The sequence below is a fragment of the Pristiophorus japonicus genome, chromosome 14 (genome assembly GCF_044704955.1).
Source record: "Pristiophorus japonicus isolate sPriJap1 chromosome 14, sPriJap1.hap1, whole genome shotgun sequence".
In the NCBI taxonomy this organism is placed as follows: domain Eukaryota; kingdom Metazoa; phylum Chordata; class Chondrichthyes; family Pristiophoridae; genus Pristiophorus; species Pristiophorus japonicus.
Genome location: NC_091990.1, coordinates 105,776,788 through 105,804,235, shown reverse-complemented (window position 1 = coordinate 105,804,235; position 27,448 = coordinate 105,776,788). Strand labels below are relative to the sequence as shown.

The 27,448-nt window shown below is 49.1% G+C and overlaps 1 protein-coding gene, 1 long non-coding RNA gene and 1 pseudogene across 2 annotated transcripts in view; 1 reads left to right on the top strand and 2 right to left on the bottom strand.

Annotated features, from left to right (window-relative positions):
• Nucleotides 1-22,912, top strand: part of LOC139279630 (lymphatic vessel endothelial hyaluronic acid receptor 1-like) — a 33,051-nt gene extending 10,139 nt beyond the window's left edge. Inside the window, exons 4-6 of the mRNA XM_070898741.1 lie at nt 12,833-13,132; nt 16,782-16,848; nt 22,095-22,912. Coding sequence (XP_070754842.1) covers nt 12,833-13,132; nt 16,782-16,848; nt 22,095-22,194 — 467 coding nt within the window. The 3' untranslated portion in view covers nt 22,195-22,912. The remainder of the gene's footprint in view (nt 1-12,832; nt 13,133-16,781; nt 16,849-22,094) is intronic.
• Nucleotides 1,189-6,209, bottom strand: LOC139280023 (uncharacterized). The gene is made up of 2 exons (XR_011596585.1): nt 5,869-6,209; nt 1,189-3,776 (listed from the first exon to the last, which is right to left on the bottom strand). It is a non-coding gene; the product is annotated as an uncharacterized lncRNA (long non-coding RNA).
• Nucleotides 16,551-16,753, bottom strand: LOC139280327 (U2 spliceosomal RNA; annotated as a pseudogene).
• Nucleotides 22,913-27,448: the final 4,536 nt, after the last annotated feature.

The window sequence follows — 27,448 nt, the reverse complement described above, 5'->3', positions numbered from 1 at the left end:
TCTGGATGAAGAAATTTCCCCTCACATCCCCTCTAAACCTCCTACCAATTACTTTAAATCTATGTCCCCTTGTTGTTGACCCCTCTGCTAAGGGAAATAGGCCCTTTCAAGCCACTCTATCTAGGCCCCTCATAATTTTATACACCTCGATAATGTCTCCCCTCAGCCTTCTCTGTTCCAAAGAAAACAACCCCAGCCTATCTAATCTTTCCTCATAGCTAAAATTCTCCAGTCCTGGCAACATCCTCGTAAATCTCCTCTGTACCCTCTCTCGTGCAATCACATCTTTCCTGTAATGTGGTGATCAGAACTGCACGCAGTGCAACACTCCTTCAGTACTGCCCCTCTGACAGTGCAACACTCCCTCAGTACTGTCCCTCTGACAGTACTCCAGCTGTGGCCTAACTAGTGTTTTATACAGTTCAAACATAACCTCCCTTCTCTTGTATTCTATGCCTCGGCTAATAAAGGCAAGTATTCCGTATGCCTTCTTAACTACCTTATCTACCTGTCCTGCTACTGTCAGGGATCTGTGGACATGCACTCTAAGGTCCCTTAGTTCCTCTACACTTCTCAGTGTCCTACCATTTAATATGTATTCCCTTGCCTTGTTAGACCTCCCCAAATGCATTACCTCCCACTTCTCCGGATTAAATTCCATTTGCCACTGTTCTGTCCACCTGACCAGTTCATTGATATCTTCCTGCAGTCCGCAACTTTCTTCTTCATTATCAACCACACAGCCAATTTTAGTATCATCTGCAAACTTCTTAATCATACCCCCGACATTCAAGTCTAGATCATTGATGTAGATCACAAAAAGCAAGGGACCTAGTACTGAGCCCTCGGAACCCCACTGGATACAGCCTTCTAGTCACAAAAACACCCATCAACCATTACCCTTTGCTTCCTGCCTCTGAGCCAATTTTTGATGCTGGTAAATCTAATGCACGTGACGGATGTGTGACGAGCAAAGAGATTTGGGAGTCGAAGCAACATCCCCTTTAATTATTCTTTTGTTTGCCTGGCCCCTTTAAGAGGCTGCCGATTTTCCCCATGTGAGAGCCAGTGATCCGGCTGGGCGGGACTTCCAGAGCGCTGCTCGGCTGCACAGCCTAAAGGGCACATCGAGTCCAAGTCCGCAAATCGTTCAAAGCTCATGGGCAGGTAAAAAACAAGCAAAGGGGCTGATAGGACGTTGGCCTTTATTTCGAGCGGACTGTTACACAAAGGAGAGAGAGCGATGCTTCAGTTGTACAGAGCCCTGGTCAGACCCCATCTGGGGAGTCAAGGGTTATAGGGAACAGGAGTTGAGGCCAAGATCTGATCAGCCATGATCTTATTGAAGTAGGCCATATGGAAATGTAGCACATTGAAGTGTGATACCGATAGTGTGCTGCCTGTAGTCTGACACGTGAGCATAGGGAGTCACAACCAAGTGTAGTCTTTGGATGCTCTCCTTATTTTGACATAATGCTTTGATTTACAACAAATCTTTATAAATAAGTAGCAGGGCTTACAGCAGTTTGGGAAGCAGAGCACTCCCTCAGTACTGTCCCTCTGACAGTGCAACACTCCTTCAGTACTGCCCCTCTGACAGTGCAACACTCCCTCAGTACTGCCCCACCGACAGTGCGGCGCTCCCTCAGTACTGCCCCTCCGACAGTGCAGCACTCCCTTGGCACTGCCCCTTTAACAGGATGGTGCTCCCTCAATATTAGCCCTCCGACAGTGCAGCACTCCCTCAGTACTGCCCCTCCGACAGTGCAGCACTCCCTCAGTACTGCCCCTCCGACAGTGCAGCACTCCCTCAGCACTGCACTGGGAGTGTCAGCCTAGATTTTTGTGCTCAAACCTCTGGAGTGGGCCTTGAACCCACGACCTTCTGCCTCAGAGGCGAGAGTGCTACCCACTGAGCCACAGCTGACACATGAATGTGGACATGAATTTATAATGAGCAAAGTTGACAGAAAAGTGTGACCAAAACTTGACAATGAGAAGCAAGATCTTAGAGATAGAAAACATGCACAGATTTTAACATTTTCAATATACCAGAGGTCATGAGTTCAAATCGCACCATAGCAAGTTGTGAAATTGAATTCAATAAATCTGGTGATTTGTGGGCTGGGCCACAACAGTGACCATAAAATCTGCCAGATTGTCGTAGAAACCCAGCTGGTTCACCAATGTGCCTTCAGGGAAGGAAACCTGCCGTCCTTACCCGGTCTGGGCCTACAGGTGACTCCTGTCCCCACACTGATTGACTCTTAATGACCCCAGGTCACCAAGAGATGGGTAATACCTGCTGCCTTCTCAGTATCACCCACATCCCAGGAACAAATGCGAACTTACCATCTCAGGCAAACACCCCACTCGAGCTATTTCATTCAACGGATGGACTTGCCTCCCGGATTCTGAGGTGATCCCACTACATGCAGTTGAGTGAATTGAAAGAAACAATCATGAAAAGGGCCCAAAAACAGGAAGCATCTCATTAACGGCAGGATGCAAAGTATTTTGCAAAAGTCAGGAGTTACAATATGGCCCCTTCCTTCCTTAGTCGTGGACCTCAGGAGTGATTGAGCTCTGCGCTGTCAGCAACTTCCTGCGTGGGTCTGTGCCTCGATGCGGCCCGACAATCGGAGACTCAGTGACCCTGTTTGAGCAATGTTGGTGTTGCTATCAGCTAATCCCGCGTCTTATTGCGCATGTGGAGACTCATTGGATTCATTTTCTTTGTGAGTCCCGCCCCAGTATAATCCTTATGAACGAGTCATTTCAGTGTTACGTAGGAACAGGAGGAGGCCATTCAGCCCCTCGAGCCTGTTCCGCCATTCACTGAGATCACGGCTGATCTGTGTCTCAACTCCATCCACCCGCCTTTGGCTCCATGGTGTCGGGATTGGTGTCGTAGGTCAGAAAAAGGTACATCGACAGGATTGTCTTCTTTTCATTTGTTCACCAGATGTTTGCATATATTGCCCATCCCTGAGCCTCCACAGCCCTTCTGTGGTGGACCGTCTTTTTGAACCGCCTCAGTCCTTGTGGTGACAGTGCTCATTATTGTGTTTTAACTCAATGCCGGGCTGTGTCAGAGGTCATTCAGAGTCAACCCCAGAGGGCTGTGGAGGCTCAGTCATTGATATTCCAGACAGAGATTGATATATTTTTGAATATTAAGGGAATCAAGGGATATGCAGGAGAGTGGAGTTTAGGTAGAAGATCAGCCATGATCTCATTGAATGGCGGAGCAGGCTCGAGGGGCCAAATGGCCGACTCCTGCTCCTAATTCTTAGGTTCTTATGTTCTAACAAGGGAGAGGGAAAGACCCATCAAACTCACCCCATCCAGTGTAACCTCACTCGATCCTGTCCCACCTCCCAGTAACGCTGCCTCTTGGAACAGGCAGAGAAACATGGCCAATTCAGGAAAACCTCTGGCCAATTGCTCCCCCACTCCCTGAGGCTTCTTATGTTCTTAACTACATATATGGACTAGAATCTCGTATAGGCCTAGACCAGGTAAGGAAGGCAGGTTCTCTGTCACTGAAGGACATTAGTGAACCAGCTGGGTTTCATGACAATCCAGCAGCTTCATGGTCACTTTTCCTGGTGACTATCCCCTTCTCTCTTGACTCTTGCTTGGGTTCAGTTCCAGAGGCACAGACTGGCACTTCAGTGTCTCGCCAAACGCCAATGAGTCTTGACAGTAAAGGCTGGTAGGTCATTGAATCGTGGGCCAGGGCGTCTGGAGATACACAGCAGGCCAGTCAACACCTGTGAAGAGAAAATACATTATGGGTATATTCCCTTCATCGAAACGACCTATTTGCTGCTCATGGTGCAGTCTGCTCTAACTGGGGAGACCGACTGCAGACTGGGTGATTGGTTTGTTGAACACGTCAATTCAGTCCGCAAGCTTCCAGTCGCTTCCACCCCATTCCCACTCCGACCTCTCCGTCACTGGCCTCTTACACTGTTCCAGTGAAGCTCAGAGTAAGCTCCAGGAACAACACCTCATCTTTCGATTAGGCACTTTACAGCCTTCTGGAGTTCAATAACTTCAGATCATAACCCACTGGTCCCATTTTTCCAGATGGCAGGTGTTGGTAATGGTTCTGACATTCCCATTTACACCTCCTCAACAGCAATCTTTTGTTTCTTTATTTGCCCCATTTTTAAAAAAATTCATTCACGAGATGTAGGCATCGCTGGCAAGGCCGGCATTTATTGCCCATCCCTAATTTCCCTCGAGAAGGTGGTGGTGAGCCGCATTCTTAAATACAACCGAATGGTTTGCTGGGCCATTTCAGAGGGCAGTTAAGAGTCAACCACATTGTCCCATCACCATCTCCTTTCGCCTCACACCATCTGCACTTTGTCATTTAATCTCTCCTGCCTTCCACCCATTCACAGACCTTCCCTTGTGTTCTTTCCTCCCCACCCCCCTTTCCCTGCCCCTACACTTACTGAAAACCCTGTTACATCTATAACTTATTCCAGTTCTGACGGAAGGTCACAGACCTGAAACATTAAAGCTGTTTCTTTCCACAGATGCTGCATGACCAACTGAGATTTCCAGTATTTTCACAGGTTTTTTAAAAATTAAAGTAAATTCTCAGTTGCCTCCTGTCAAAGTTGAAAAGCCCAAGGGGGGGGTGAGACTATTTATTGGGGACAATCGCGTGACAAAGACGGGAGCGAATGGGCAGCCTGTTTACACCGCGCTCCATTACCTTTTCCATCGAATCACTGTCGCCTGTCCAGTGTCACCGCCCCAGGATTCTCATCAGATCTCTCCCCCGTCCTGCACTGACCCAGGGCACCTCTGCTTTCGCCATGCCTTGGTGACGTAGCTCGCGGTTTGGCGTGAGGAGTTCGGAGACTCGGGAATGCAGCATGGGAAGTGCTCCGACACACACTCGCGGCCCAAAGTTCGGCCCCTCCCTCCCCGGGGCTCTGGCAGCAGTCCCGCCGAAGATTCATCTCCTCATTTCTGGAGACTCTGGGTCATTGAATATATTCACAGTGGAGATAGGCAGATTTTTGAACGAGAAGGGAGTCAAAGGTTATGGGGAGCGGGCAGGGGAAATGGAGCTGAGGCCAGGATCAGATCAGCCATAATTGTATTAAATGGCGGAGCAGGCTCGAGGGGCCAAATGGCCTACTCCTGCTCCTATTTCTTATGTTCTTATGACTTGCGGACAAGGTGGGAGGCATGGTAACGCAAAGGCTGTCACTAGATGGTGACCTTGTGCGATAATGCAAAACGTGCGTTAACCAATCAGCAGCCTGTTGGACATTTCTTACCGTCTTCATTTCTAATGAAGTCAACGAGGGATGGTGCAAAGCGGGTGGACCATTGGTTATCGCCCGTTTAACACTCTGGCACAGAGTCAAAGTTACCCCTTGCTTGTTTCTAGAAAGGGAATATTCCCCAATCAATGGTTTCGGCTAAGCTGCTATCTGCATATTTTATGTCACAATTGGATAAAGCATCAATACATCACCTTAATTGTTTAAAAATAAACATTTCGGGATAAATCAGAATCCAAGGGGTGAATCGGCTGGAGGCTAATTCGGGTGCTAATGGCGCTGGGAAATGGTTTGCGTCTGCAGCCGATTCACCAGCTGGGCCCTGATTGTGGGGCGGAGCACTAAGTGGAACGTTCCTCAACTCTCTCAGGGCGCTCGGCCGGCTGAGCGACTGAAAATCCCCAGCTAAAGAGCCAGCCTCAGAGTGCCCAAAGAGAGGCTTCCCTGGGGAAAAAGATCGCCCCAAAAAACCCCCCAAACATTCCCATTATCTTGCTCACCTCACATCACGATAAATCGCTAAAAAAAAAACACAAAAAAAAATCACGCTTACCTCAGATAGTCGTTCCTTCACTCACCGCCATGGGAACAGCTCGGCCCGCCCGCTTTTCCAGGCAGTCCCACTAAGGCGTGCTACGGGTCCCGCTGGGAACACTTTTCAGGACAGTGTCACAACCGGGGGCGTTGCACACCGACTCGCCTCCCCCAGGCGGAACTGCTCTACTACCCGCAAACCCGGCACCGAATGTCCTGGCGAGACGCTGGAAGCTGGCCGCCCACTCAGAAATCATTTCCACAGCCAATATGGCCCCTCCGGGGCGCAAACAGAGATGGCAAAAGACTGAAAATCCACCCCATAGAATCTTAGAAACTTACAGCACAGCAGGAGGCCATTCAGCCCGCTGTGCCTGTGCCGGCTTCATGAAAGGGCAGTCGCGCTTAGTCCACATCTCTGATTTTTGTCTGTAACCCTGTCAGTTCCTCATCCTCAGATACCTGTCCAACTCCCTTTCAAAGTGATTGATGGAATCAGCGTCCACATCTATTCAGGCCGAGCGTTCCCGATCTCCACACTTCTCTCAGTGAAAATATCATTGCATGGGCCCACAATTATTTAATGAAGCCCAATACTTAAACAATTGTTAGCATTAGTCTGTGCTGTTACAAAGTTAAACTTTCAGAAAGGCATGCTTGGTTACAGCTCACTGTACACTTGAAATGATCCAGAGACGTGAGTTCAAATTCCACTACGGCAGCTGGGAGAAATTAAATTCAGTTAATTAAATAAATTTGAAATGAAAAAGCTAGTATCAGTAATGGTGAACCTGAAACTAATGGATTGTCGGAAAAACCCATCTGGATTTTAAGGAAGCAACTCTGCCGCCCTTACCCGATCTTGCCGATATGTGACTCCAGACCCACAGCAATGTAGTTGACTCTTAACTGACCCCTCGGTTGTACCATAGAAACATATATAGAAATTAGGTGCAGGAGCAGGCCATTCGGCCCTTCGAGCCTGCACCACCATTCAATAAGATCATGGCTGATCATTCAACCTCAGTACCCCTTTCCTGCTTTCTCTCCATACCCCTTGATCCCTTTGGCCGTAAGGGCCATATCTAACTCCCTTTTGCATATATCTAACGAACTGGCCTCAACAACTCTCTGCAGTTGGGAATTCCACAGGTTAACAACTCTCTGAGTGAAGAGGTTTCTCCTCATCTTGGTCCTAAATGGCTTGCCCCTTATTCTTAGACTGTGACCCCTGGTTCTGGAACTCCCCAGCAATGGGAACATTCTTCCTGCCTCTAACCTTTCCAATCCCGTCAGAATTTTATATGTTTCTATGAGATCCCCTCTCATTCTTCTAAACTACAGTGGATACAAGTCCAGTTGATCCAGTCTCTCCTCATATGTCAATCCTACCATCCCGGGAATCAGTCTGGTGAACCTTCGCTGTACTCCCTCAATAGCAAGAATGTCCTTCCTCAGATTAGGAGACCAAAAGTGAACACAATATTCCAGGTGTGGCCTCACCAAGGCTCTGTACAACTGCAGTAAGACCTCCCTGCTCCTATATTCAAATCCTCTAGCTATGAAGGCCAACATGCCATTTGTCTTCTTCACTGCCTGCTGTACCTGCATGCCAACCTTCAATGACTGATGTACCATGACACCCAGGTCTCGTTGCACCTCCCCTTTTCCTAATCTGTCACCATTCAGATAATATTCTGTCTTCCTGTTTTTGCCACCAAAGTGGATAACCTCACATTTATCCACATTATACTGCATCTGCCATGCATTTGCCCACTCACCTAACCTGTCCAAGTCACCCTGCAGCCTCTTAGCATCCTCCTCACAGCTCACAACGCCACCCAGCTTAGTGTCATCTGCAAACTTGGAGATATTACATTCAATTCCTTCATCTAAATCATTGATGTATATTGTAAATAGCTGGGGTCACAGCACTTAATCCTGCGGCACCCCACTGGTCATTGCCTGCCATTCTGAAAAGGACCCATTTATCCTGACTCTCTGCTTCCTATCTGCCAACCAGTTTTCTATCCACATCAATACATGAACCTCAATACCATGTGCTTTAATTTTGCACATTAATCTCTTCTGTGGGACCTTGTCAAAAGTCTTTTGAAAGTCCAGATACACCACATCCACTGGTTCTCCCTTGTCCACTCTACTAGTTACATTCTCAAAAAATTCTAGACAATTTATCAAGCTTGATTTCCCTTTCATAAATCCATGCTGACTTGGACCGATTCTGTCACTGCTTTCCAAATGCGCTGCTATTTCATCTTTAATAATTGATTCCAACATTTTCCCCACCACCGATGTCAGGCTAACCGGACTATAGAAACATAGAAACATAGAAAATTGGTGCAGGAGTAGGCCATTCAGCCCTTCTAGCCTGCACAGCCATTCAATGAGTTCATGACTGAACATGCACTTCAGTACCCCCTTCCTGCTTTCTCGCCATACCCCTTGATCCCACGAGTAGTAAGGACTTCATCTAACTCCCTTTTGAATATATTTAGTGAATTGGCCTCAACTACTTTCTGTGGTAGAGAATTCCACAGGTTCACCACTCTCTGGGTGAAGACGTTTCTCCTCATCTCGGTCCTAAATGGCTTACCCCTTATCCTTAGACTGTGACCCCTGGTTCTGGACTTCCCCAACATTGGGAACATTCTTCCTGCATCTAACCTGTCTAAACCCGTCAGAATTTTAAACGTTTCTATGAGGTCCCCTCTCATTCTTCTGAACTCGTGAATACAAGCCCAGTTGATTCAGTCTTTCTGGATAGGTCAGTCCCACCATCCCGGGACTCAGTCTGGTGAATCTTCGCTGCACTCCCTCAATAGCAAGAATGTCCTTCCTCAAGTTAGGAGACCAAAACTGTACACAATACTCCAGGTGTGGCCTCACCAAGGCCCTGTACAACTGTAGCAACACCTCCCTGCCCCTGTACTCAAATCCCCTTGCTATGAAGGCCAACATGCCATTTGCTTTCTTAACCTGTTTTCTCTCTCCCTCCTTTTTTAAAAAGTGGTGTTACATTAGCTACCCTCCAGTCCATAGGAACTGATTTAGAGTCAATAGAATGTTGGAAAATGATCACCAATGCATCCACTATTTCTAGGGCCACTTCCTTAAGTACTCTGGGATGCAGCCTATCAGGCCCTGGGGATTTATCGGCTCTCAATCCCATCAATTTCCCGAACACAATTTCCTGACTAATAAGAATTTCCTTCAGTTCCTCCTTTTCACTAGACCCTCAAACCCCTAGTATTTCCAGAAGGTTATTTGTGTCTTCCTTAGTGAAGACAGATCCAAAGTATTTGTTCAATTGGTCTGCCATTTCTTTGTTCCCCATTATAAATTCACCTGATTCTGACTGCAAGGGACCTACGTTTCTCTTCACATATCTATAGAAGCTTTTGCAGTCAGTTTTTATGTTCCTCTCATACTCTATTTTCCCCTTCCTAATTTGACCCTTTGTCCTCCTTTGCTGAATTCTAAATTTCTCCCAGTCCTCAGGTTGCTGCTTTTTCTGGCCAATGTATATGCCTCTTCCTTGGATTTAACACTATCCCTAATTTCCTTTGTTAGCCATGGTTGAGCTACCTTCCCCATTTAATTTTTACTCAAGACAGGGATGTACAATTGTTAAAGCTCATCCATGTAATCTATAAATGTCTGCCATTGCCTATTCTAGCGAATTCATGTCTCATACCATTAAAGTTACCTTTCCTTAAGTTCAGGACCTTAGTCTCTGAATTAACACTGTCACTCTCCATCTTAATAAAGAATTATACCATATTACCAAACTGTTATAACAAAGTCAGTACTATGGGAGCACCTTCACTACACGGACTGCAGCGGTTTAAGAAGGCAGCTCTCCACCACTTTCTCGAGGGCAATTAGGAATGGCCAATAAATGCAGGCCTTGCCAGCGACACCCACATCCCATGAATAAATTTTTACAAATAGCGTTTGTTCGTTATGGGCGTGTGTGCGTTTCCAGGGACTGTGATTATTTCTGCTCTGTGTTTGAATTTTCTACACACTATTTCCAGTAAACAATGAGTAAACAGTTAAATTGTTATTATTTTCCCGCGCGCTGTTTAGCTCTGGCACTGATTTAGGAAACACCTCGATTTTCGACAAAAAATGGGAAGACTGGGGTTCCGCAGGTTTTATAGTTGTAAACCCTCGTCAACACATTGATCAACTGTGCAGGTTCGAAGCTTTAGTGTTCTCCCATGTCAACAACAACTTGCATTTATAGAGCCCCTTTAACATAGTAAAACCATCCCAAGGCGCTTCACAGGGGTATAATTAGACAGAAAGAGTCACCAAGCCACATAAGGAGATATTAGGACAGGTGACCAAAAGCTTTGTAAGGAACATCTTAAAGAAGGAGAAAGAGAGGCAGAGAGGTGGAGAGGTTTAGGGAGGGAGTTCCAGAGCTTGGGGCCCAGGCAGCTGAAGGCACGGCCACCAATGGTGGAGCGATTATAATCAGGGATGTTCAGGAGGGCAGAATTGGAGGAGCGCAGAGATCTCTGGGGAGGGAGGGGGGTTTGGGGATGGAGGAGATTGCAGAGATAGGGAGGGGCGAGGGCCATGGAGGGAATTTAGAACAAGGATGAGAATTTTGAAATCGAGGCATTGCTGAACCGGGAGCCAATGTAGGTCAGCGAGCACAGGGGATGATGAGTGAGTGGGACTTCGTGCGAGTTAGGGCATAGGCAGCCAAGTTTTGGATGACCTCAAGTTTACGTAGGGTAGAATGTGAGAGGCCAGCCAGGAGTGTGTTGGAATAGTCAAGTCTAGAGGTAACAAAGGCATGGATGAAGGTTTCAGCAGCGGATGAGCTCAGGCGAGGGCGGTGACGGGCGTTGTTATGGAGATGAAAACAGGCGGTCTTAGTTATGCTGCGGATATGTGGCGAGAAGCTCAGCTTGAGGGACAAGTAGGGGGCTGAGATAGTGAACAGTGTGGTTCAGCCTCAGACAGTGGTCAGGGAGAGGGATGGAGTCGGTGGCTAGGGAACGGAGTTTGTGGCGGAGATGGAAGACAAATCCTTTGGTCTTCCCAATGTTTAATTAGTAGTGGTGTCCGGGAATTTAATTATTGATTCCGGAAGACTCGCGGACAATCAGGGAGGGTTGGGAACCCGAGTTAGAATGTGAGTGGGGGCGAGACCTCGTAGCCTGGTGCTTGTTTGCAAAAAGCACTGAGCTGAGCTGCTTTCCATCCTCTTAAGAAGTTGTTTTTCTTCTGAGTTGGGTTTCTGTCAGAGAAGTATTTCAGATGGATGCGAGCGTGATGCTGTTTACTTCCTGTTTCCTTTGCTCCTTAAACACTCGGTAATTTGCTCCCATTGTTACCTCCCATTTCCTGCTCCACTTTCTTTCCCTTCCTTTGTCTGTTCAAATTAAATTTCAGCAAGTTTCAATTCGTCACGTCCACCATCTTCCTTCCTTAGCCACTCACTCTCTCGCCCCGTTCCTACTGTCCCTGGGAAAAAATCTCCTCGCTTTAAAACATTTATTAAAATAATGTCATTTAGATAAAAGGATTTTTCAACAACAAACTTGACCAGAAAAAAACTTCTTAAAAGGTTATTTTGTCCTGTTATTTGATTTAAGATAAAAGTCAATGAAAGCAGGAACGGAGAGAACATAAGAAATAGGAGCAGGAGTTGGCCATTCGGCCCTTCGAGCCTGCTCCGCCATTCAATGAGATCACGGCTGGTCATCGACCTCAACTCCACTTTCCTGCACTGTCCCCACATCCCTCGATTCCCTTACTATTCAAAAATCTAATCAATATCTGTCTTGAATATACTCAATGACTGAGCCTCCATAGCTCTCTGGGGTAGAGAATTCCAAAGATTCACCACCCTCTGAGTGAAGAAGTTTCTCCTCATCTCAGTCCTAAATGGCCGACCCCTTATTCTGAGACTGTGACCTCTGGTTCTAGACTCCCCAGCCAGAGGAAACATCCTCCCTGCATCTACCCTGTCAAGCCCTGTAAGAAATTTGTATGTTTCAATGAGATCACCTCTCATTCTTCTAAACTCTAGAGAATATAGGCCTATTCTGCTCAATCTCTTCTCATAGGACAATCCCCCCCATCCCAGGAATCAGTCTGGTGAACTTTCATTGCACTCCCTCTGTGGCAAGTATATCCTTCCTGAGGTAAGGAGATCAAAACTGTACACAATACTCCAGGTGTGGTCTCACCAGGGCCCTATATAATTATATAACTGCAGTAAGATGTCTTTAATCTCTCCTTGCACTAAAGATGTCCAGCAATGGCTCAGTGGATAGCACTCTTGCCTCTGCGCAAACCCCACTCTAGAGACTTGAGCACAAAAATTTAGGCTGACACTCCAGTACTGACGGAGTGCCGCACTGTCGGAGGGGCAGTACTGAGGGAGCGCTGCACTGTCGGAGGGGCAGTACTGAGGGAGTGCTGCACTGTCAGAGGATCAGTACTGAGGGAGCGCTGCAATGTCGGAGGGACAGTACTGAGGGAGTCCCGCAATGTCGGAGGGGCAGTACTGAGGGAGCGCTGTGCTGTCGGAGGGACAGTACTGACGGAGGGCCGCACTGTCGGAGGGACAGTACTGACGGAGGGCCGCACTGTTGGAGGGGCAGTACTGAGGGAGTGCTGCACTGTCGGAGAGGCAATACTGGGGGAGTGCTGCACTGTTGGAGGGGCAGTGCTGAGGGAGCGCTGCACTGTCGGAGGAGCAGTACTGAGGGAGCGCTGCACTGTTGGAGGTGCCGCATTTCAGATGAAATGTTAAACCGAGACTCCATTTGCCCTCTCAAGTGGATGTAAAAGATCCCATGGCACTATTTCAAAGAAGAGCATGGGAGTTATCCCCGATATCCTGGGGCCAATATTTTTCCCTCAAATACATCACTAAAAAACCTGGCAATTATGATCGGTTTAAATGTCTAACTTTACCTTTGTCCTTTTGACAGATGCCCGGAAGACGAATACCTGTGAGCCATTCTTCTTTCAGACCACAACCGTCATCATGAATCCGACAGAAATGTCAGAAATGGACCTGGGTTCCACAAGCACCGAGACAGTAACAGTTTTCAGCTCTGAATCCATTCCCTTACTGGACACCAAAACAACTCGTCTGCCTCAGGAAACAAGTACTTTTTTGTTATCCTTGATCAGTACAACCCCTTGTGCATCCGTATCGGCTGAACCCTACAACGTGCCGGCGATAGTGCAAGGCAATAAAGTGTCACGCAATAGGATCATCTACTGTGGTAAGGTCCATCACGGGGCGTGAATCGGCCAAGTGGGAAGCTATTTAGCTCCTTCAGTAAAATCTCGGCTACACACGAGTGCTGCAATGTTTGAGATGCTGTCCTTCAAGAGTGAAGTCCAGCAGAAGTCTTGTCCTGTTGGGATGGAAATTCCATGGAACATTTCAAGAAAGAACAGTCTTGGCCAACATTCCCCCCTCATTCAGTGTCGTCAACCCCCTCCCCCCACTCTCCCTTCCTCCCTCCCCCTTTCTCTCTCCCACCCCCCTCTCTCTCTCGACCCCCTCTCTCTCTCCTTCCGTCCCTCCCCCCTCTCTCTCTCCTTCCGTCCCTCCCCCCTCTCTCTCTCCCTCTCCTCTCTCTCTCCCTCCCCCCTCTCTCTCCCTCCCTTCCTCCTTCCCCCTCTCTCCCTCCCTCCCCCCTCTCTCCCTCCCTCCCCCCTCTTTCTCCCTCCCTCCCTCCTTCCCCCTCTCTCCCTCCCTCCCTCCTTCCCCCTCTCTCTCTCCCTCCCTCCTTCCCCCTCTCTCTCTCTCCCCTCCCCGCCCCACTAAAACTGCTTATCCATTCATGGTGGGCCCCATCTGTTGCCGGTCACTGTGTCTTATGAGGAAAGGTTGAGCAGGTTGGTCCTATACTCTATTGAAACATATAAGATAATGAGGGGGCTTGACAGGATCGATGCAGAGTGGATGCTTCTCCTCGTGGGAGAATCTAGAACTAGGGGGCATAGTTTCAGAATAAGGGGTTACCATTTAAGTCAGAAATGAGGAGGAATTTCTTCTCTCAGAGGGCCGTGATTCTTTGGAATTCTCTGCCCCAGAGAGCTGTGGAGGCTGGGTCATTGAATATATTTAAGGCAGAGATAGACAGATTTTGAGCGATAAGAGATAAAAGGTTATGGGAAGTGGGCAGGGAAGTGGAGCTGAGTCCATGATCAGATCAGCCATGATATTATTAAATGGTGGAGCAGGCTTGAGGGGCCAAATAGCCTACTCCTGCTCCTATTTCTTATGTTCTTATGAATTAGTGAATGGGTGACCCCAAGCTTTGAGTTTGAAAGCCTGGTGATTGTCAGAGGTAGGGAGGTAGATCGACAGTTTTGAACAGGACATGAGGCAATGAATCCTACTTCCAGATGGGGAAGATTCAGTGAGATTGAATAAATTAATGCTTCTATCCTAGGAAAAGATCTAACCATTGTATTTTTGGAAGACTTTACAGATCCATTGTCCATGGTGTGTCTAAGAGCACAGTGACTGTGGTTCTGTCAGTAAGCTAGTGACATCCCCAGGCAGCAATGAGATGAATGACCAGGTTTTGTGGGGCATGAAGGTGGGTAGAGGGTGTTGATGGAACTGAATGAGGGAAGAATGTGGGTTAAGACACTGGGAGAGCTCTCTGTTCTTCTTCAAAAAGTTCCATGGGATCACTAATATCCAACGGACAGGACCTCTGTTTGACGTCTCATCTGAAATGTCAGCCATGGCTCAGTGGGCAGCACTCTCACCTCTGAGTCAGAAGGTTATGGGTCAAGTTTCACTCCAGAGACTGGAGCACAAAAATCTAGACTGACACTCCAGTACAGTGCTGAGGGAGTGCTGCACTGTCGGAGGGGCAGTACTGAGGGAGCGCTGCACTGTTGGAGGTGCTGTCTTTCGGATGAGATGTTAAACCGAGGCCCCGCTTGCCCTCTCAGGTGGATGTAAAAGATCCCATGGCACTATTTCAAAGAAGGGCAGGGGAGTTATCCCCGGTGTCCTGGGGCCAATATTTATCCCTCGATCAACATCACAAAAATTATCATATTGCTGTTTGTGGGAGCTTGCTGTGCGCAAATTGGCACCATGTGTATTACACGGTGACAACACTTCAAACAGTGCTTTATTGGCTGTAAAGTGCTTTGGGACGTCCTGAGGTCGTGAAAGGCGCTATATAAATGTAGGTCTTTCTTTTCAAAAGACAGATTCTCCAGCGCTCCCTCAGCACCATACTTGAATGTTGGCTAAATGTGGGATTTGAATCCACGACCTTCTAACCCAGAAGTGCTACCTATTCAAACCAAGATGACATGTCTCAAGTGTTTGTGATGCACTGTGCAGAGGTAACATCACCTCCTCGCATCCCTTGCTGGAAAAGGCCGGGATTCTCTGTGGAGTTGGTCCCGCTCTCTCCGTAACTTAGCTGGAATCCTGCTTACCCATGTGACTGGGGGTTTCCGTCGCATTTACAGTGAAGTTACGGCATCAGAGCGAGATCGACTCTGAGCAAATTCCCTGCCTATGTTTGCTTTACTCTCCAGTGAGCTATATACACACACACTTTACTCTCCAGTGAGCTATCGTCTGGATTAGGCTGATGGATGGATCGGTATGTGCTACACACACAGCGCTACACACACTCACACACAGCGCTACTCACACACACACAGCGCCACACACACACACACACACACACACAGGGGGTTTGTGGTGACTAAGACAAAAGGGGCTAGAAATTGCGTATTGCAACGATTAGGGCGTTATCTTTTGTGGGAGCAGAACTCCCTTGATCTTCTTCGAATATTGGCTGTGGGATCTTTTACACATTCCTGAGAGAGCAGATGGGGCCTTGGTTTAACATCTCATTGGAAAGACGGCAGCTCTGACAGTGCAGTGCTCCCTCAGTACTGCCCCTCCGACAGTGCAGCACTCCCTCAGTACTGCCCCTCCGACAGTGCAGCACTCCCGCAGTACTGCCCCTCCAACAGTGCGACGCTCCCTCAGTACTGCCCCTCCGACAGTGCAGCACTCCCTCAGCACTGCTCCTCCGACAGTGCAGCGCTCCCGCAGTACTGCCCCTCCAACAGTGCGACGCTCCCTCAGTACTGCCCCTCCGACAGTGCAGCACTCCCTCAGCACTGCTCCTCCGACAGTGCAGCGCTCCCTCAGTACTGCCCCTTCGACAGTGCTTCACTCCCTCAGTACTACCCCTCCGACAGTGCTGCACTCCCTCAGTACTGCCCCTCCGACTTATGTCGCCTTTGGACCTTTTGTCAATCACCTTAAATCTGTGTCCTCTGTTTATCGACACTGCTGCTAATGGGAACAGCTTCTCTCAATCTACCCTGTCCAGACCCTCCATGATTTTGAACACCTCTCTCAAATCTCCTTTCAACCTTCTCTGCTCCAAGGAGAACAACCCCAGCTTCTCCAGTCTATCCATGTAGCTGATGCCCTGTAATTGACCACAGGCCCAGCGGCCGTATTTTGCAGCCCATGGGCAGAGATTGCCTGCTTTTGTGTGTGACTAATAATTGTCTCTTTTTTTTTTTAAATTCGTAGCCAATCGTTCCAATTCTTTGTCAAATCACAAACGCCAGAGGTCACCTTGCACACGCCAAGGATCACTCTGCGCCAATGCTCTTAGCCAAAAGGCCTAGAGCCACTGCACCGTTCCTGGAAGTACTGCAATACCAGGTTCGTGCCATGGAGGTGGATGGGTCAAGCCACCCCACCCACCTCCTGTTTCCAAAAAAGCAAGCATATACCTTCCTGATCCAGGGAGAACCACCCGGAGGTCATGGTGGCTACTCCCCTGTCAGGTCAGTTACACATGATCTTAGCCAAAAGGCCGAGAAGCGACTAATAATTGTCTCTTTGTCTTCCTGCAGCTCTGGGTGTGGTGGCGATCATTCTGCTTGTGGTCTTCGTGGCAGTTGGGGTTTACTATGTCAGAAGGTAAGCAGACTCTCGGATGGCGAGCTTGGTGGGCGGGCCTTGTGGGTGGTAGCATTGTTACAGGCACTGGAGAACACAAACTGCGGGTTACATTGGGGGAGGTGCATGCTGGGCAGCACTCAACGTCTGGAACTTCAGCTCGGGGGCTCATTTGAATATGGAGCCTGTGCAGGGAGCCTCAAACATTGCACAACAAACTATTGAACGCACCGTGATTCAGGCAGGTCAAAGCTTCCAGGCTTTCAGTGTACTGGGGGCGTTGCTGGCTCCCGGTTCCCCAACACCTCACCTTGTTATCCTTGTGATTAAATCCCTCCCTGGCCTCGCCCCTCCCTCCCTACCTCTGTGACCTCCTCCAGCCCCACCACCCTTCACCACCTCAGAAATCGATGCCCCCCTCCCCCCACCCCGCCCCCGCCCCCCGCTGACTCTGGTCTTTTACCGGCCAGGCCTTCAGCCACCTAGACCTGCAAGACCATCAGCAGGCCGAGGCCATTAGAGGGAGCAGCGTGTGGTGGCATGCCACTGCAGGGAGCAGCACGTGCTGCTGCAGGAGGGCGACAACTGATTGCAGTGCGAGCAGGTACAGCAGGCGCGGCGAGGCCGGGGCGAAGGAGCGGCGTGATTGGGACCCAGGAGAGTAGAGGGCCCAGGGGCAGCACGGGTCAGCCCACACTGCGATATGTGTGCGCACTAGGTCCGTGCAGCAGAGCTGATCTCCAGTCATCTTGGTTAATCCTTGCAACTGGACCAAGACCTAGCTCTGTCAAGCCCGTGTGGTGGCTGCAAAAATCATGTCCGTTGTGCCCCGTAGGGGACGAAATCTGCACTGTGACTCTCGGAGGAGCTCCTCGGCCACAGGGAGAAGACGGTTGAGGAGGACTCTAGTGACGACTTTCCCAGTGGCTGATAACAGGGAGATTCCTCTGTAGTTGCTGCAGTCTGACTTGTCCCCTTTTTTAAAGGTGGTCACGATCACTGCACCTCTGAGATCTCACGGCATGCTCTCCTCCCTCCAGATTGGAGAGATGAGGTCATGTATTCATGCCAACAGTGCCTCTCCGCCATACTTCAATGCCTCAGCAGGGATTTCATCCGCTCCCATAGCCTTGTTTTTAAGCTGTCTTATGGCTTTTTCTATCTCATGCAGTGTTGGGGTTTTACTGAGGTGGTGGTGGGTAGCATGCTGCGGGATGGAGTCACAGTGCGGATTTCCTCCCCTATGGGGCACAACGGACATGATTTTTGCAACGCGACAAGCTGCAGGAAAAATGCAGGGAACAGCGCCAGCCTTAATACATGGCTGCCTTCGACCTTACAAAGACCTTTGACACTGTCAACCACGAGGGTCTATGGAGCATCCTCCTCCGTTTTAGATGCCCCCAAAAGTTCGTCACCATCCTCCGTCTGCTCCACGATGACATGCAGGCCGTGATCCTTACCATCACAGATCCAATCCATGTCCGGACTAGGGTCAAACAGGGCTGCGTCATCGCCCCAACCCTCTTCTCAATCTTCCTTGCTGCCATGCTCCCCGTCAACAAGCTCCCTGCTGGAGTGGAACTAAACTGCAGAACCAGTGGGAATCTGTTCAACCTTCGCCATCTCCAGGCCAGATCCAAGACCACCCCAACCTCTGTCGTCGAGCTACAGTACACGGACAATGCCTGCCTCTGCGCACATACAGAGGCTGAACTCCAGGACATAGACGATGTATTTACTGAGGCGTACGAATGCATGGGCCTTACGCTAAGACAAAGGTCCTCCACCAGCCTGTCCTCGACGTACAGCACTGTCCCCCAGTCATCAAGATTCACGGCATGGCACTGGACAATGTGGACCATTTCCCAAGAGCAGGCATTGACGACGAGATTCAACACCACCTCCAGTGCGCAGTACAGCCTTTGGCCACCTGAGGAAAAGAATGTTTGAAGACCAGGCCCTCAAAACTGCCTACAGGGTTGTAGTAATACCCGCCCTCCTGCATGGCTGAGAGACATGGACCATGTACAGACACCTCAAGTCGCTGGAGAAATACCACCAACGATGTCGCCACAAGATCCTACAAATCCCCTGGGAGGACAGACGCACCAATAATAGTGTCCTCGACCAGGCTGACATCCCCAGCATTGAAGCACTGACCACACTTGATCAGCTCCGCTGGGCAGGCCACATTGTTTGCATGCCAGACACAAGACTCCCAAAGCAAGCGCTCTACTCGGAAATCCTTCGTGGGCAGAGGAAACGTTACGAGGACATCCTCAAAGCCTCCTTGATAAAGTGCAACATTCCCACTGACACCTGGAGTCCCTGGCGAAAGACCACCCTAAGTGGAGGAAGTGCATCCGGGAGGGCACTGAGCACCTCGAGTCTCATCGCCGAGAGAATGCAGAAATCAAGTGCAGGCAGCGGAAAGAGCGTGCGGCAAACCAGTCCCACCCACCCCTTCCCTCAACGACTATCTGTCCCACCTGTGACAGGGACTGTGGTTCTCATATTGGACTGTTCAGCCACCTAAGAACTCACTTTAGGAGTGGAAGCAAGTCTTCCGAGGGACTGCCTATGATAATGGTGGTGGCTGGTGTGCAACGGCCACCCCATGTTAAAAAAATCCACACACAGGCATCTTCCACCCTTCAATATGCAGTTCGGGACCTGGAATATCAAATCCTTCATTGAATCACCTGTGAACTCATCCCTTTTCGGCGTGGAAGCAAGTCATCCTCGATACGAGGGACTGCCTATGATGATGATGTTCTGTGTTCCTCTTCGCCTCTCATCTTTCCTCCCCTCCTTTGAGACCCTCCTTAAAACCCACCCTTTTATAATCCCCATCGCCAAATCTCCCACCATCAACATCGTGGGGGTCACCATTAACCAGAAACTTAACTGGACCAGCCACATAAATACTGTGGCAACAAGAGCAGGTCAGAGGCTGGGTATTCTGCGGTGAGTGTCTCACCTCCTGACTCCCCAAAGCCTTTCCACTATCTACAAGGCACAAGTCAGGAGTGTGATGGAATATTCTCCACTTGCCTGGATGAGTGCAGCTCCGACAACACTCAAGAAGCTCGATACCAAACAGGACAAAGCAGCCCGCTTGATTGGCACCCCATTCAGCACCTCTAAAATTCACTCCCTCCACCACCGGCGCACCGTGGCTGCAGTGTGTACCATCTGCAAGATGCACTGCAGCAACTCGCCAAAGCTTTTTCAGCAGCACCTCCCAAACCTGCGACCTCTATCACCTAGAAGGACAAGGGCGGCAGGCACATGGGAACACCATCACCTCCACGTTCCTCTCCGAGTCACACACCATCCTGACTTGGAAATATATCGCCGTTCCTTCATCATCGCTGGGTCAAAATCCTGGAACTCCCTCCCTAACAGCACTGTGAGAGCACCTTCACCACACGGACTGCAGCGGTTCCAGAAGGTGGCTCACCACCATCTTCTCAAGGGCAATTAGGGATGGGCAATAAATGCTGGGCTTGTCAGCGCCAATGTTCCCACTAAGCTGCACGATCGCATGGTCATGCAGCAGTACGAGGGTCCCGCGCAGCTCGTTAACGGGACGTTGCACACCAGCCACCGCCATCATCATAGGCAGTCCCTCGGAATCGAGGAAGACCGAATAAACAATATTGGAACTGTGCTCCGCACCCATCTTTATCTTTATACCCCTGTGAAGCACCCTGGGATGTTACTCTACGCTAAAAGCACTAAATAAATGCAAGTTGCTGTTGTTTAGGACACAAATGGATTAAAATGAAGGAATTGAGTGTAATATCTCCAAGTTTGCGGATGACACTAAACTGGGTGGCGGTGTGAGCTGTGAGGAGGACGCTAAGAGGCTGCAGGGTGACTTGGACAGGTTAGGTGAGTGGGCAAATGCATGGCAGATGCAGTATAATGTGGATAAATGTGAGGTTATCCATTTGGGGGCAAAAACACGAAGGCAGAATATTATCTGAATGGCGGCAGATTAGGAAAAGGGGAGGTACAACGAGACCTGGGTGTCATGGTTCATCAGTCACTGAAAGTGGGCATGCAGGTACAGCAGGCGGTGAAGAAAGCAAATGGTATGTTGGCCTTCATAGCTAGGGGATTTGAGTATAGGAGTAGGGAGGTCTTACTGCAGTTGTACAGGGCCTTAGTGAAGCCTCACCTGGAATATTGTGTTCAGTTTTGGTCTCCTAATCTGAGGAAGGATGTTCTTGCTATTGAGGGAGTGCAGCGAAGGTTCACCAGACTGATTCCAGGGATGGCTGGACTGACATACGAGGAGAGACTGGATCAACTGGGCCTTTATTCATTGGAGTTTAGAAGGATTAGAGGGGATCTCATAGAAACGTATAAGATTCTGACGGGACTGGACAGGTTAGATGTGGGAAGAATGTTCCCGATGATGGGGAAGTCCAGAACCAGGGGACACAGTCTTAGGATAAGGGGTAGGCCATTTAGGACTGAGATGAGGAGAAACTTCTTCACCTGTGGAATTCCCTGCCGCAGAGAGTTGTTGATGCCAGTTCATTGGATATATTCAAGAGGGAGTTAGATATGGCCATTACGGCTATGGGGATAAAGGGGTATGGAGAGAAAGCAGGAAAGGGGTACTGAGGTGAATGATCAGCCATGATCTTATTGAATGGCGGTGCAGGCTCGAAGGGCCGAATGGCCTACTCCTTCACCTATTTTCTATGTTTCTATGCAAGCGCTTGTTCGCTAATACTTTACACCCTAATTTGAAAAACCATTGAAAGTAGAATGAAACAAATCAAATTAAAGAGATTTCTGTCTTGCCACCACTTTACATGGCACAAAATGACGTAGAATTGTGGGGCAGTCTTGCGGGTCTTATAGCAGTTCATCCCATCATGCCTCAACTAAAAGAAAGAAAAGAAAGACTTGCATTTATATAGCGCCTTTCACAACCACCGGACGTCTCAAAGCGCTTTACAGCCAATTAACTACTTTTGAAGTGTAGTCACTGTTGTAATGTGGGAAATGTGGCAGCCAATTTGCGCACAGCAAGCTCCCACAAACAGCAACGTGATAATGACCAGTTAATTTTTTTTTGTGTGATGTTGATTGAGGGATAAATATTGGCCAGGACACTGGGGATAACTCCCCTGCTCTTCTTCAAAATAGTACCAGGGGATCTTTTATGTCCATCTGAGAGAGCAGACGTGGCCTTGGTTTAACATCTCAGCCCAAAACCTAAGCTTTTTGTCTGTAATCCTTAGGCGCAAGAAGAGCTTTTCATATTCAAGCACCGGGCAGCCAAAAGAAGACATTGAAGCGGAAGTGTGGAGCCATAGCCTGCTCGAGAAAAACTCCTCGTGAGAAGACACACAGCAAGAACCAAATTAACGCCAAATAACAAATCCTGAAATCTCAACCAAGCAAACTAATGCAACAATTCAATACACATTAAGGACAAGGAAGTGGGATTAGAATTAGTGAACATGGTTTTACACGGAATTACATAGAATGTGCAGCACAGGAAGAAGCCATTCTGCCCAGCTGGTCTATGCTGATGTTCATGCTTCACACAAGCCTCCTCCCACCCTCTCCCTCTCACCCCATCACCATCTCCTTCCGTTCAGGTTGCTTGAGGTGGAGTGAAGAATCTCATTACCCTGCCGTTAGATCAGCATTTAGGGAAAGCTGTGCACACACAGTTCACAACACGCCGTTACTGGGACAGCCAAGCAAATGATCAAAGTCCCGACTATCTGATTCAACACTTTAGAGAGAGTGAGGCAGAAGCTAACAGTACTGAGCACTCATGGAGGGTTCGGGCCACAATGCACTCAATCTCCCAAACACCTTTTTGAATACATAGAAACATAGAAACATAGAAAATAGGTGCAGGAGTAGGCCATTCGGCCCTTCGAGCCTGCACCGCCATTCAATGAGTTCATGGCTGAACATGCAACTTCAGTACCCCATTCCTGCTTTCTCGCCATACCCCTTGATTCCCCCTAGTAGTAAGGACTACATCTAACTCTGCTACATTTTATTACTTTCAATTTTTGAACTATTTAGTTAAAGATCACAAGCTATACCCTGCTCTGAATTCCTTTTTGCCTCTTTCAGGAAATTACAAGGCTGCAAGGCGAGAGTGAGGGGGGAGGAATGGACAGGGAGTAGGAGGAGAGAGTGGGGGAGGAAGTGGGGGAGAGAGAGGGTGAAGGAGTGGGGGAGTGAGTGGGAGGAGAGAGAGGGAGAAGGAGTGGAGGAGTGGGGGGAGAGAGTGGAAGGAGTGGAGGAGTGGGGGGAGAGAGTGGAGGGAGGGGGGAGAATGAGGGGAGAGTGGGGAGGGAGAGAGTGAGGGAGGGAGTGAGAGGGAGGGGAGAGTGGGGGAGGGGAGAGAGGGGGTCAGTGAGGGGAGGAGAGAGTAGGGGCAGAGTGAGGGAGAGAGTGAGGGAGTGGAGAGAGGGGGTCAGTGAGGGGAGGGGAGAGTAGGGGCACAGTGAGGGAGGGGAGAGAGGGGGTCAGTGAGGGGCAGGAAGAAGTTTTAATTCACGATGCTCTGGTGATGATTGGTGTGGGATAGTCTTGATGAACCAGTTGGGGCAATCAATTAAAAATAATGATATAGATTAACTAGTCGATATCCCAAGGCATTGCACACGGAGAGTCAGTAAGAAAGTCTTACATTTCTACAGCGTCTTTCACGACCACCAGATGGCTCAAAGCACTTTACAGCCAATGAAGTACATTGGAGTGTAATCACTGTTGTATTGTGGGAAACGCGGTAGGCAATTTGCGCACAGCAAGCTCCCACAAACAGCAATTTGATAACGACCAGATAATCTGTTTTTGTTATGTTGCTTGAGGGATAAATATTGGCCAGGACACCGGGGAGAACTCTCCTGCTCTTCTTCGAAATAGTGCCAGGGGATCTTTTACATCCACCTGACAGAGCAGAGACAGGGGCCTCATCCGAAAGACTGCACCTCCGACAGTGCAGCGCTCCCTCAGTACTGCACTGGTGTGTCAGCCTGGATTTATGCGCTCAAGTTCCTGGAGTGGGACTTGAACCCACAACCTTCTGACTCAGAGCCACAGCTGACACTACCAAACACAGTCTTCAAGTGAAGAGGGTTAGAGGGCAGGTTAGAAGGCACGGTGATATAACCCAGTCCCAATAAAGTCACAAATTCTGTCCTTATTTTTACATAGGATTACATAGGATAAACGGCACAGAAACAGACCATTCAACCCAACCAGTCGATGCCGCCGTTTATGCTCCATTTGAACCTCCTCCTGCTTTTCCTCATCTAAATCTATCAGCATAACCCTCTATTCCTTTCTCCATCACATCCTTGCCTAGCCTGCTCCATTACAGATTCCTGTGTCCTCAGGGGGAGGGACTGTAATTTTCTATGTTTCTATGTTTCTATGTAATGTGACGGGTTTACATAGGAAACCATTATTATAAACTTGCAGATAGAAATTTATACCAGAAGAGGTTGACAGGAGATGTAGATGTAACATTGTTAATTCATTATCGAAGGTCAGCTGGGTCTTTGAACTTGAATAAGATCCTGCTATAAATCAGCGGACAAGCTGATAAAATGCCACAAACCATGTTCCCCACAACAAATCCGCAATTAGCTACCTTTATTGTACAATATATATGTGTGTTTTTTTTTAAATCTCACTTCCTTTCTTTCTAAAAAGAAAGTGGCCTTGGTCCCAGCTGATCCTGTGGTCAGTTTTATTCTCTTTACATACTGTGTAATATGGAATTAATGTTAAAATCTAATGAAATGAAATGTATAACTTGTGCAGTTGGAGCGGGAATCCTGGTCTAGCAGGAAATATTTTATGTGAGATTTTCACCATCAAATGCTTGCTTACAAATCTAATGTTGTATCAGCAAAATCTGCCCAAACCGTTAGCTCAGACTCTGTGCTTTGATTTTGAGTTCTGTGTATTTGTAACTTGACTTCAGATGAATTCAAATAAACGATCAATTTGGATCGAGTGTTCCTATTTTCAAGTGATGAATTGGGTTCTACAAACTCAACTACGTCATTGAAAAGATTTTTTAGATCAAAATAAACTTACAAAAGCAATGAGCTGTGTTGTGGCACTGTGGATTAGTTCAGTGGCCATTCTATAAGAGCCTTTCTCTGCATCGATCTGCTCTGGCTGCATCAAAGTCACAGAATCATGGAACGGTTACAGCACAGAAGGCCATTCGGCCCTTCGAGCCCATGCTGACTCTCAGCCAGTCCCACTACCCCGCCCTTTCCCCGGAGCCCTGCAAATCTTTTTCCTTCAGCTACTTATCCAACTCCCTTTTGAAAGATGAGATTGAGTCTGCCTCCACCACCCTTTCAGGCCGTGCATTCCGGGTCTTAACCACTCGCTGCGTAAAAATGTTTTTTCTTACGTCGCCTTTGGTTCTTCTGCCAAATCTGTGTCCTCTGGTTCTCGACCCTTCCGCCAATGGGAACAGTCTCTTTCTATAGTTATAGAAAATGTGCAACAATGTTTAAGAACATTAATATATCACCAAAAAATTGCCCAGGGTGTTGCCTACAGTCAGTGGATGACTATCAGTTGGCTCAGTGTGTAGCTCCCTCGTCTCTGGGTCAGAAGGGTGTGAATTCATCCAGAGACTTGATCACAAAATCTAGGTTGTCGGAGAGACAGTACTGAGGGAGCGCAGCACTGTCAGAAGAGCAGTACTGAGGGAGCGCCACACTGTCGATGGGGCAGTACTGAGGGAGTGTTGTACTGTCGAAGGGGCAAAACTGATGGAGTGCTGCACTGTCGGACGGGCAGTATTGAGGGAGTGCTGCACTGTGAGAGGGATAGTACTGAGGGAGCGCAGCACTGTCGGAGGGACAGTACTGAGGGAGCGCCGCACTGTCGGACGGACAGTACTGAGGGAGTGCTGCACTGTTGGAGGGGCAGTACGAGGGAGTGCTGCACTGTCGGAGATGCCGTCTTTCAGATGAGATGTTAAAGCGAGGCCTGGTCTGTCCTCTGAGGTGGATGTAAAAGATCCCATGGCACTATTGCGAAGAAGAGCAGGGGAGTTCTCCCCGGTGGCCTGGCCAATATTTATCCTTCAACCAACATCACTAAAACAGGTTATCCGGTCATTATCACGTTGCTGTTTATGGGAGCATGCTGTGTGCAAATTGGCTGCCCGGTTTCCAAGTGACTTAACTTCTTTCATTGGTTGTAAAGCACTTTGGGATGTCCTGAGGTCATGAACGGGGTTATATAAATGCAAGTCTTCCTTTTTCTTTTTTCTTAGCTTTTTTTGTCAACAAAATGGCAATAAAGTTGGGGATAGACTCCAGAAACCAAATCCATCTAGTGTTCAGACAATCTCATAACATTTGTCAGAGCGTCTCCGGGAAACACGGATTGAAAAATGCCCATTATCAGCACAGAAAGTGTGGTTTGTGAATAGGAAATGTGCTCCTCGGCAAGAGGTGTAACTTGTTAAATTATCAGCAGAAGATTGTAGCTTATTAGAAGGACTATTCCGATTGATGACTTATTCTTGCCCGTTGCATATTAAGATACTCAATTAAAATGCTTCCAATAGAACCAAAATAATGAATTAAAAACAATTCTTCACCACATTCCCATCATCCCACTCTCTCCCCACCTCCACTCTCTAATCAGCCCCCCCCACACTCCCTCCCCATCCACCCAAACTCTCTCCCCATCCCCTCCCACGCTCTCTCCCCATCCCCCCACACACTCCCCATCACCCCCTTCTCTTCCCATCCCCCCCACACTCTCCCCACCCCCCCACTCTCTCCCCCCCCCTCTCCCCACCCCCCCACACTCTCTCCCCACCCCCCCACACTCTCTCCCCACCCCCCCACACTCTCTCCCCATCTCCCCCACACTCTCTCCCCACCCCCACCACTCTCCCCACCCCCCACACTCTCCCCACCCCCCACACTCACTCCCCATCCCCCCCCACACTCTCTCCCCATCCCCCCCACACTCTCTCCCCATCTCCCCCCACACTCACTCCCCATCTCCCCCCACACTCACTCCCCATCTCCCCCCACACTCACTCCCCATCTCCCCCCACACTCACTCCCCATCTCCCCCCACACTCACTCCCCATTTCCCCCCACACTCACTCCCCATCTCCCCCCACACTCACTCCCCATCTCCCCCCACACTCACTCCCCATCTCCCCCCACACTCTCTCCCCATCTCCCCCCCACACTCTCCCCACCTTCCCCCAACACTCTCCCCAGCTCCCACCAACACTCTCCCCACCCCCCCTACTCTCTCCCCATCCCCCCCCACTCTCTCCCCGTCCCCCCCACACTCTCTCCCCGTCCCCCCCCACACTCTCTCCCCATCCCCCCCCACACTCTCTCCCCATCCCCCCACACTCTCTCCCCATCCCCCCCCACTCTCTCCCCATCCCCCCCCACTCTCTCCCCCCCGTCCCCCCACTCTCTCCCCGTCCCCCCCACACTCTCCCCGTTCCCCCCAAACTCTCTGCCCATCCCCCCACACTCTCTCCCCATCCCCCCACACTCTCTCCCCATCCCCCCACACTCTCTCCCCATTCCCCCCCCACTCTCTCCCCTTC